The sequence below is a fragment of the Anopheles merus genome, chromosome 3R (assembly GCF_017562075.2).
Source record: "Anopheles merus strain MAF chromosome 3R, AmerM5.1, whole genome shotgun sequence".
NCBI lineage: Eukaryota > Metazoa > Arthropoda > Insecta > Diptera > Culicidae > Anopheles > Anopheles merus.
Window position 1 is genome coordinate 37740301 of NC_054084.1, and position 12089 is coordinate 37752389.

The window sequence follows — 12089 nt, forward strand, 5'->3', positions numbered from 1 at the left end:
GGTCCTTGTGGGCAGAGGCGAATCAAGCTCTACGCAAACTAAGCGGCCGCTTCTCTTCGCGAATTCTACGAATAAACCCACACCTCGATCTTCCTCCGGTCGAGAATATCTCAATCGTCCATCGCGCTCAACACTTTTTTTGGATCTACATTTGAGAGACCGCTTGAGGCTTCGTATTAATCCGTCACTGCTTGTGGATGGCTTAAAAAGACTTTACGGGCGGATCCGGTTCCATGCGTGTAACAAAACCACCACACCGGATCCTGCAGATCTTGATGCACCGCACGTCGGTACGATTGTCTAAGTTCGACGTTGTAGATGAATCTCCAACGCGGCTAAGAAGGCTTGAACAATCCTATATGGACAACGTACATCTCAAAGAGGCGTAGTCGATGGCTAGAACTATAATCTTACTATATAGTCTCAGCTTTGACCATCGTGACAGGCAGTGGTGGATTAAGGGTATCGGGAGCCCTAGGAGGAAAGACGAGTGGAGGCTCTCTGTAAATGGTAAATGTTGTTGGGGCGGGGGGGGGGGGGGTGGGGTTAGTGGCACTAAACTTGCTGTTGGGAGATTGAACAGTAAACTTTAAATGCCGTCGGGGGCCCCTTCGATCATCAGTCACAGGTTTTAAATTTTGCTGGCGGGGGGGGGGGATGTGCAAATGATTCGCCAGCCTCGGGGCCCCAACGGCCATCCTTCCGGAGGCCCTTCTCGCTAATACTCTGTCCATACGGCATACTATAATGGCGACCTACGGGGCCCCAGGCGACCGCCTAGTCCGCCTACCGTTAGATCCGCCACTGGTGACAGGTTCTTTGAGGTGAACTGAAACTATATAAAGATCGAATAGCAGCCGCCATCCTTATGCACAATTTAGCAGCCATGCTGTGGCCAAAACTTTAAAATTCAACAATTCAACAGACCACGAGAGATCCAAACAATACAGGGTTTACCAGCATATAAAACCACTGTTCACTTGTTTATAACAATAGTCGTTTTGACACCGCTGTCTACCACTTGCTCACACGTCAGATGGTGTAAGCTACTCTGTCCAATTCAATAACACAATTTTCGCCTTCGATTGCACAACGGCCGGATTCGGCACGGTTTATTATGGTTGTTGTGTAATTAACAAAATTAATGTTTTGATTTATTGAAATGTATGGTTTATACTGCATATTGCTTGAATAAAATAAACGTGTTTGAAAATGTTTGGTTTTTGCAAAATTTGTCCCAACAAAACAAACTGTGCCGAATCTGACAGTTGCTAATCGAAGGCGAAAATTGTGTTATTGAATTGGACAGAGTAGCTGGCACCATCTGACGTGTGAGCAAGTGGTAGACAGCGGTGTCTATTCAAAACGACTATTGTTATAAACAAGTGGACAGTTGTTTATTGGACTGGTAAACCCTGTATCGTCAAGTTGTATCGCATTGCATTTAAGGTCATTATCATATCATGATCAATATATGGTAATGGTTGTTATTGAAAACGATAATTTCCTAAAATCTACCAAAGCTGACAGCTTTGTTTGAGCTTTGATAGCTTTGAAGTCATCACAAAGATATAAGCTATATAAAAAAACACCAAGTAATGATATTATTTTCTATTATAATACAACAATACAGTCTGCGAATCTCTTGTGGTTGATGTACATTTTTAGGCTGGTGCAAGATTCAAATATTGAATGTGCTAAGCCCCTTCATTACTTTCGTGTCATTTAATTCCCTACCAATCGATACAGGGTTTACCAGCGTAATAAACAACTGTCCACTTGTTTATAACAATAGTCGTTTTGAATAGACACCGCTGTCTACCACTTGCTCACACGTCAGATGGTGTAAGCTACTCTGTCCAATTCAATAACACAATTTTCGCCTTCGATTAGCAACTGTCAGATTCGGCACAGTTTGTTTTGATGGGACAAATTTTGCAAAAACCAAACATTTTCAAACACGTTTCTTTTATTCAAGCAATATGCAGTATAAACTATACATTTCAATAACTCAAAACATTAATTTTGTTAATTATACAAGAACCACAAGAAACCGTGCCGAATCCGACCGTTGTGCAATCGAAGGCGAAAATTGTGTTATTGAATTGGACAGAGTAGCTTACACCATCTGACGTGTGAGCAAGTGGTAGGCAGCGGTGTCTATACAAAACGACTATTGTTATAAACAAGCGAACAGTTGTTTATTATGCTGGCAAACCCTGTAATACCAAGCTAGAGCCTTATGAGCAGCTTGTCTCAATGTGTACAACCACCAGCTCGTAAACTCACACCCACAGAAAGTATCAAAATAAAAGGCATCCACAACACTGAAAGCATTCACCCGTACATCCCCTGCACCTCATTTTCAATCAATTCATTCCGTTGTTTATCAATATTTGAATCAATATTTGCAGCAACGAAGACGCTGGTACTCTGTTACCAAACCTTTTCCCATAGCAAATGCAGTGTCAAACAATAAGCCATCATCGTAAGTACTCCCTTGCACGAGGAACGTTTTAAAGCTTCATCTTGCAAAGCACAATATATGTCCTCATGCCACCGTCTGGAACCCGCCTGGAACGTGCTGATGCGTTGCCACTAACTTGCTGACAAACCGATAAAAGTGCCTTTTCCATGCTGGCTCAATTTCACGTATTAATAATACATTGCTGAAATTCGTTTCCTTCGTGCCCGTATCCCTCCTCCCAGCACGCACAAGACACAGACGACAATGTTCGCAGACAATCGATCCGGGGCTCAAATATTTCTTTTCACTTCAACCATTGGGCAATATATATATACGAGTACGTATCGGCATGCTGCTGCACGATGCAAACATTGGCCACACCAGAACACCAGAACGTAGCGTAGCCATTGTCGATAACAACGTAAGCCTACACCGTACACGACGGAAGCATCGCACGAGTGTAAAGCCACCTAAGAGCGTCCGGGAAGTGGGAAAATAGGCTGGACGACGTTGTCGTCGGCTTTGTCGTCGTCGATGTTGTTGTTGTTGTTGCTGTTGTTGTGAAATCTGTAAAAGAAAAACAACTGTAAACAGCACCAGAGAAGTTGTTCAATTGCCCAAATCATCGAGAGAAACCAACACTCTCCATTCTAGACAGAACAACAACCCTCATCAACGAACGAACCAGAGCCGGCGCCCTTGTTATGCTTACTCTTTTTTTTTTTGCACAGGGTGTCAGAAATGTGTTCCTCTCATTTCTTTACAATAACCACAACAAAAAAGATCGCCCTCGGAACACCAATGGGGCTGTTCATTTGGGTGCTTTTTTGGCACCTTTGCCCACCCGACTATGCTTCCGGGCGGGTGGCCGGACACACTGCACACTGACTGATGATGTCGCCGGGTGTCAATTATCTTTTCATGTTCTCGGCTCACTCGTTGTAGCTGGCCACGCTTTCAACCCCCTTTCTCCGCAATTCTTAATGCGGCTTGTTAACAGCTTGTCGTTCGAAAGGATGCTGTTGCTTAGTCAAAGGTTGTGTGTTTTTGTACTCTCCATGATTACGATCTCGGCAAGGCGCTGTTTCTTGTATTGTGTTCAGAGACGTCAACTACTAGACCGGAAAAAAAGGCTTTCACTACTAATTGCTGTCTGGTCCATTTTGAAACTATTTTTGTTCGTTTAAAGTATTATGTTACCAAAACTTCATTCAACATCAAGACGTACAGAATAAACTGCTGTAAAGCATTACGGCAATAAATCCTTCGTTCGTTTGCGGATCTTCCCGAGGAAAATTCCCCCGAGTGCACAGATTTCCAAACCACTCGCACCCACTGTTGCGATGTTATTGTCGTAACAGAAAATTAATTACCAGATCAAAAATCAATTAAATAATTGTACACTTTTGCTCTCTTTCTCTCTCTCTCTCTCTCTCTCTCTCTCTCTCTCTCTCTCACTCTGTCTCTTTCTCTCTATTTCTCTCGCCCGTTTATGTCACAGTACGACAGATATCCAAACCATGACATACGACCATCGGAGCTTCTGTTACCGTCCGCGGCAGGGACATTAGGACCGACAGCGACGACGGCGACGACGAATCAATTACACCCGAATGTTAATCAACCGGGTGATAGTATTAAATTAGGTCCATACTACACGCCCAGCGGTCTATTGACGGGTGGTGGCGGTGGCCCCACCGCACCGGGTACGACCGGCACTACGCTGGCGGGCGCCTACCTCAGCCCGGCCGGGTCACATCCCCTCGACAGTGGCGGCTTGGACGGGGTCGGTGTTGGCGGCCCGCTAATGTACAGCAGTGCGGGCAGTGGCCAAACGCTCGTCGGTAACCATCATCAATCAAGCCTGCTGCCGAATGGGACCGCCGGCAGCACCGGCACTGGAGTTAATCCTAACGATTATGACATCAATGTACATACCATCAAAAATATGCTAATGACGACGCGCGTCCCCGAGAGTTGCGTTTAGTTTTGCTGCGACCACAGACCACAGCCATCCGGCATGCCATCGCGGGTAGTGGAAATTTTCTCAAGAATGATGCTTGCGTAAAGGCACGGCGCACACGGCGATTCTGGCTGATGGAAGTGTTTTTGTGAAGGCGGAGAGCGGCTACTTCCAGGAGGGTGTTGTTTTTTGGGTGTTTGTAGAAGATGCTTACGCCTTTGAGTTGTATCTCTTTGCAACAGGTTGCATTGATGAAATCTTGAATCGTTATTGAAAAGACCTACACCTAAAAACATGTCTAACTAAATTGATCAATGAACGGCAGAGTTGGTACAGAGTTGGTAGTCTTCCTTTCCGACAAAAACAATGTGAACAATAAATAAATAATGTGAAAATCCCTAAAAAACAATGATTGGATCCTTTAAATTACAGAACAAATTCTTCAACATAATTTAAGTTTATCATAGTATAATAATTGATTTAATACTTCGTTTGATGCGCTGCTATGGTCTTATCTTAGGTACCAAATGTGTCATTGAATAAATACGAAAATTGTAAACATTCCTACATTTGGCCTTTTCCGATGGTATTTACTTGCAAATTGATACAATTTGGTGCTTTGAAAAAGGTGACGGAATTTCATTGAACCACAACTTTTTACATGAAAAACACATGACATGAAGCACAGATCATTGATTAAAGCTCAGTACACTATTTTGAGATTTTTACTGGGAGTCTAAATATTCTTGAAAAAGTATGTGTTTTTGGTAAACATGATTACAACATATTTTAAAGAATATTTTAAAATGTGTGTAATAAACATAACAACAGTCGGAAAATATGTAGCTAATGCTTTAAACAGTTCATATACCCTCTCGACAGGATAGTTTTTACAGACTCGAATAAATACTTCAAATAATTTAATTTAATTTAATTAATAAAATAACATTTTCGTATTTATTTACTGTCACATTACCGTACATTGTTTTAATCCTAAATTTTATTGACAGATTTGTTATTTGTCCAGAATTTTTGACAGCTTATATTATATTTTTTTACGTTTGTAATTTACGTTCCCTGGTGTAGCCGTCCGTGGATACAATTCGCCCCAATTAAAAAAAAATCCATATGCATGCACACAATCAATGATGAACAATAGTAATATTTTTCTTTAGCATTTGTGCACAAATTTTTAATCTTATTTCATGCGTTAAACAATTAGTTTAGTTAAATTTAAAATAATAATAAAATTAATTATTTATTAGTTTTTTTTATTAAATAACGAAAAATATTCAGCATAAACGTGAAATGAAAATATGCGAGAAAAATAACAATATTAAACTTAAACAATATTTTGGAAACTGAAAATTAAACTAAGAATAAGTTTCAAAAAATAATAAGAAAACTTCGAATAATTGTAACAGAATTGAAAGATTTAATGTAAACTGTCAAACTATCAGAAGTATTAGTTTTTTTTATTATTTTTATTCAATATTATAAATATATGATATTTTTTTAGATAATTTGTTCCACCTTTTATAGGTTCATTGCAGAGCGTCCATTGATGGGAAGACCCAATTTGTAAAAAAAAATGTTTATGTTAAATTACTTGAAACGAATTACTAATTAAATTACTTTACTGGTTTTATTAAAATTCATAAAAAGTAAAACTCCCTAAATGAATTCAACAAAAGGACAAATCAATTGTTTATTTTGTATACCTTCCAACATAGTGCACAAAGGCTAAACATGCTTGTTATCAAAAAGTAAAGACAAGAATTTCGTGCTAAAAGAAAGCAAAGACAAGAGTACCGAAACTAGTTAACTGTTAGTGAAATGAAAAACTCTCCTGTCTTGTTTTTGTGTAATGTGTCAAAGTCATTTCATTCGTTAATTAACGTGAACAATCTGCTCGTTATGTTGCATGTGTCCAATCGGAGTGTGTCAAAGCACGGAAGCTCACATGAAAGCGCAATGGAACTACTTTACCCCCGTACCAGCCGAGGTACAAAACGTTACAAAACATCAAACGTTAAATGGTAACCAAAAAAAGCAGAAACAACAATACTTGAAAACGGTTTGAACCTTCATGTGACCTAGAATTTGCAGCAACTTTTGTAACACTTCTCAAAGGAAAAACAAAACCCCGGGAGAGAAATAGAGGAAATGTAAGCTGTGAACATTGCCGAGAATTGTTCGTCTTCGGTACTGACCGTTAAGATGCCCGTTAAGTTTTTCTGTTCAATTTGCATTTTAAACATGGAATGAACATTAAACGTTACATCAAAGTCTTCGTAAAATGCTTACCAAACATGCGGAGAGTTGCATTTAATTAAAAAAAAAACTAAAAGAGTGTGTAATAGAAACAAAAAACAAGACAAACAACTAAAAACATTGATGTTAACGTAAATGTAATAGAGTATATGGAAGAGAGAAAACCTTGTATAGGAGAAGTGTTTTAATTAGGAAAAAGCGTGCGCTGACCACTTTTATTTCGTATGACGCTGAGTGGAGAATACTTAAACCAAGAAAAAGACCCATAAAATACGCCATGGAGGCGCATGGTCGCTCACAATTTTACCTAGGTAGTCCAATTGAAGCGGGGCGCTCTTGTGCTGAGCGCTGATGAGGATGAGGTGCTTGCTAGTAGCCAAATCTCACTGGAACTGCCTCAAATTACCACGAATTTCGCATAATTTGTTCCACTCCATATCACAACAGTTGTGTGCCAACGTTTTTTAAGTAAAATCCAACCGCCCTCTCAAACATATCACGCAAACATGTATGATCATTTTCCAATAATCCATCAATACGTAGAACCATATCAGTAACGGTAATGATTTTAAATCCTCGTAACAAACGTGCTCCCAACATATCTCCGATTTCAGTAGGGACTTTCTCCAAACCAATCCAAAACCACACATTTTCTCGCGTTGTTTCCGGGTGTAGTAGTAATCGCAGTACAATAGAACGACCTAATTGTATATAGGGACGAGTGTTTTTCCCCCAACCACACGTGTACATGACACCCTGTATGATTGCGAAAAAAAGTGAATAGAGAAAAAAATGTAAATAATAGTGTAGTTAAAAAAACAAGAAAACTTTACATGGCGTTTTAAAACCAAAATAAAACAAAACCTCTACATAATCGTAATGGCAGATAGGTACACAGTCCCGCAAATAATGGCTAGATTTTATAAACATGTCTGTTTCCTTGCTCGTTTTTTGCTCCTTCTTTCGTCTAGCGCTGGCAAAACTGAAAAGCTCAGTCCGGAGTTGTACAGAAAGTTAGCAGGTTCTAGAGAAAGAGAGAGTGTTTGTGTGTGTGTGTGTGTGTGTGAGAGAGAGAGAAAATCATACTAGCAACGCATAAATGGAATATGTAAAATGTGTTCGTGAAATGGAAATTTGTTCTAATTTATAGAAACGTTACCGTAACGGAGGGATAGCGATAAATCATCAGCGATAAAAGGTAAAACAAAGGTAAAAAAACAGAAGAGGAAACAAAAGAGGAAACAGAAAGCAAAACATTGTAATGTTGTTGTACAAAACAGGAGATGGACATAAAAATATGATTGAAAAAATGGGAGTAAAAAACAAGATCAGTAACAGACGAAACAACCATAGCAGATAGTTTGAAATACACAACAGAAGAAGAAAAAAACAATAAACAATCCAAACGTTTGGAAGTAATAAAAAAGAACAACATTGCCGTTTTAAAAGAGTGTGTGTTTTTTTTTATTTGTAGTGTTTTATCGTTTTCAATTTTTCTGCTTTTCCTCACCAATTGCAGACTCATGAGTAAAAGTCATTTACTGTGCATTTGTAAGCGTTTACCGCCAGAGCGTTAATACAAACTCAAACAACCGGAAGCGCAAGCTGGACACCGTGGAGCACATTTTACCGCTTGCCGAAGCATAACACACGCGGAATTTTACACTAATCGGTCGGAAAATGACCAAAAAACCCAGCGTCCATGAATGATCAACAACAATAGTCACGGACGCGTTTCAAAGCAATGGTAAAAACTTGCCACCCAGGAGGGATTGTGTGGGCAGTAGCGAACCGACAGCGACAGCTGACAACGTTAGCCACTACGCGTTCCTTCGTCGACTCTCCCGTTCCCTACACATACGCAAGGGTTTCCCCCACATTGAACAATCGCACCACAGCCGAGGGTGTTTCCTTGCCGTTTCCCGCGGTTAGTCACGGGTAGGAGAGAAGGGTGCAAAATGGGGATGCAGGCCAAAAAGGACATCCTTGATTTACGCATTTTTTCACGGGACAGATAAATGCCAAAACTCAAAATGTATTCCATGAAGTGTTTTTTGTAACTATTTGAGTTTTATAATCCATTATTAAACAACAGTCAAGGTTTTTTTATGATATGGTACTGCTATAATATTTATCTGAAGAAAACAGAATAATTTTAGCAATTTTCTATATAGTTTAAACAACGAATATATAATTGCTTCACGTGGGGCAAAATGGGACAGCTGCTTTTAGCAAATGGCGCTTCATGAGAATATGATGTTGTATTTGGTGATCAATATTAACCTTTCCCCGAGTTACGCCATACTTATTTTACACGAATTCAAGTAACGCGAATTTTTTATGTTTACACTTCTCATTATACAAATTCTACTAAACATCCTAACACTATTCCTAGTACAGTTTCAGGTACAGTTCTTCAAAATAAATTAATTTGAGAGACATTTCTAGATCACTATGGCTTCATCATCGCTTCCAGGACCGGTATGGGTTCAGTATCAGTTCCAGGTCCTTTATGGGTTTACTTTCAGTTTCAGGACTGATATGAATTCATGACTAGTTCCAGGACTGGAATGGATTCAGTGTCAGTTCTAAGTCCGGTATCAATTTCAGGACCGGTATAAGTACATGATAGGTTCCAGGGCGGGTTTGGGTTCATGAGCAGTTCTAGTATCGGTATGGGTTCATAATAGATTCCAGGACCGATATAAGTTCATGATAGATTCCAGCACCAGTACGGGTTCATGATAGGTTGCAGGGCCGGTATGGGTTCATGATTAGTGATGGGTAATCCGGAGCGGAGTCATGGATCAACTCCGACTCCGGTGCGCAAAATATGACTCCGACTCCGGATCACAACCGGATTAAACTCCGGATCGCTCCGGATCACTCCGGATCACTCCGGATCACTCCGGATCACTCCGGATCACTCCAGATCACTCCAGATCACTCCGGATCACTCCGGATCACTCCGAATCACTCCGGATCACACCGGATCACTCCAGATCACTCCGGATCACTCCGGATCACTCCGGATCACTCCGAATCACTCCGGATCACTCCGTATCAATCTGGATCAGTCTGGATCAGACCTGATCAGTTCGGATCAGTCCGGATCAGTCCGGATCAGTCCGGATCAGTCCGGATCACTCCGGATCAGTCCGGATCACTCCGGATCACTCCGGATCACTCCAGATCACTCCAGATCACTCCGGATCACTCCGGATCACTCCGGATCACTCCGGATCACTCCGGATCACTCCGGATCACTCCGTATCAATCTGGATCAGTCTGGATCAGACCGGATTACTTCGGATCAGTCCGGATCAGTCCGGGTCACTCCAGATCACTCCGGATCAATCTAGATTACTCCGGATCAGTTGAAATGAGTCCGGATCAGTCCGGATCAGTTTGGATCAGTCAGAATGAGTCCGGGTCACTCTGGATTACTTCGGATCAGTCCGGATCAGTCCGAATGAGTCTGAATGTCTGCGAACAGACGGCGTCCACGGGCCTGCCCACGCCCGAATGCACAGCCGATGACATACGATTCTATCTTCACTATTAACATGAGAGGGACAGAGCTTATACCCCGAACGTACCGGAAAGGTATGCATGCTTCACTCATCAGGATCTAAAGGGCAAGGAGAAGGCAAAAAAGACAAAAAAAATTACACGGCTACACATGTTCTCTAGACTGATCTGGAGTGATTCGGAGTGATCCGGAATGATCCGGAGTGATCCGGAGTGATTCGGACTGATTCGGACTGATCCGGAGTGATCCGCAGTGATCCGGAGTAATCCGGAGTGATCCGGAGTGTTCCGGAGAGATCCGGAGTAATCCGGAGTGATCCGGAGCGATCCGGAGTAATCCGGAGTGACCCGGAGTGATCCGGAGTAATCCGGAGTAATGCGGAGTAATCCGGAGTGATCCGGAGTGATCCGAAGTAATCCGGAGTGATCCGGAGTGACTGATCCGGACTCGGAGTCGATGAGTCCGGAGGTTTGCTCGTGCGCACGTTTGCGGATCGATCCGACTCCGGTAAAAAATCGTATTTACCCATCACTACTCCGGATCACTCCGGATCACTCCGGATCACTCCGGATCAGTCCGGATTAGTCTGAATCAGTCCGGATCAGTCCGGATCAATTCGGATCAGTCGGAATCAATCCGGATCAGTCCGGATCAGTCCGGATCAGTCCGGATCAGTCCGGATCATAACCGGATCATAACCGGATTTGACTCCGGATCAGTCCGGATCAATCCGGATCAGTCCGGATCAGTCCGGATCAGTCCGGATCGGTCCGGATCAGTCCGGATCAATCTGAATGAGTCCGGAGGAGTCCAGATGAGTCCGGAGGAGTCCGGATGAGTCCAGGTGAGTTCGGCTAAGTCGGAACGAGCCCAGTAGAGTCCGGGCGAGTAGTTTAGGTTGACGTTGCAATTGCTGATTCAGTCATTGTCCATTATCGTTTAGACAATTCTTGATGAGTTCATTGACTTTCAAGTAAGGCATTGGGGGATTGATCCGGACTGATCTGGAATGATCCAGGCTGATCCGGATTGATCCGGACTGATCCGAACTCGGAGTCGATGAATCCGAAGGTTTTCCCATGCGAATCGATCGATCCGACTCCGGAAAAAAAATTTATTTACTCATAACTATTCATGATAGGTCCTAGAGCCGGTATGAGTCAATTATCAATTCCAGTAAACGGTGGGTTTATGATAGATTCTAGGGTAGGTAACGGTACATGATCAATTCTAGGACCGATATGATCAGTATTGGTTCCTGGATCGGTTTGGGATCAGTATCAGTTCCTGGTCTTGCATAGTTTTTAGTGCCGGTCCTAAAGGCATTAGGTCATGTGCAGTTTTTGGACCAGAAAAGTTGATGTATTGGTTTCGGGAGCTGTATGGGTTTGGTTTTGATTTAGGTCTCTTAAGGGGTGGTCAAAAAGAACACATTATAATTGGTTTTCGTGACCATTATTTTCAGCGTACTCTTAACAGTAAAGGGGATCTTAGAAATTTATTTGCATAGCCCTGTAATATGGCCAAATTAACTAGTTATGTCAAATCAGTACAATTTCCTCCAACAATTGTCCAATGGCAAATAAGTACATTTTTGCTAAAATTTTGAAACGCAAAAAGTCCGAATTAACCGAATTTTCTACACAAACTGTATGGAATACAACATGGAATGAATTTCATGTTGTTGTGTTCCATATTGCTCCATATTGTTCCATATTGGTTTTGTTGTCATATGCGTATTTTGCTCCACAGCTGCATGCCCATTTTGCCACGAATAACGTGATAAATTTGCATAACGTGCAAAACAGCTGCTTTCATTTTAAAATGTTTGGATATTAATGCGTTGTTTAGAA

General features: G+C 41.6%; 1 protein-coding gene across 8 annotated transcripts in view; it reads left to right on the forward strand.

Annotated features, from left to right (window-relative positions):
- LOC121595989 (neural cell adhesion molecule 1-like) overlaps positions 1-8080 on the forward strand; it is a 202690-nt gene extending 194610 nt beyond the window's left edge. For all 8 annotated transcript variants that reach the window (XM_041920513.1, XM_041920514.1, XM_041920507.1 and 5 more), the window contains exon 19: positions 3969-8080. In XM_041920513.1, coding sequence (XP_041776447.1) covers positions 3969-4454 — 486 coding nt within the window. In that variant the 3' untranslated portion in view covers positions 4455-8080. The remainder of the gene's footprint in view (positions 1-3968) is intronic.
- The last annotated feature ends 4009 nt before the right edge of the window (positions 8081-12089 follow it).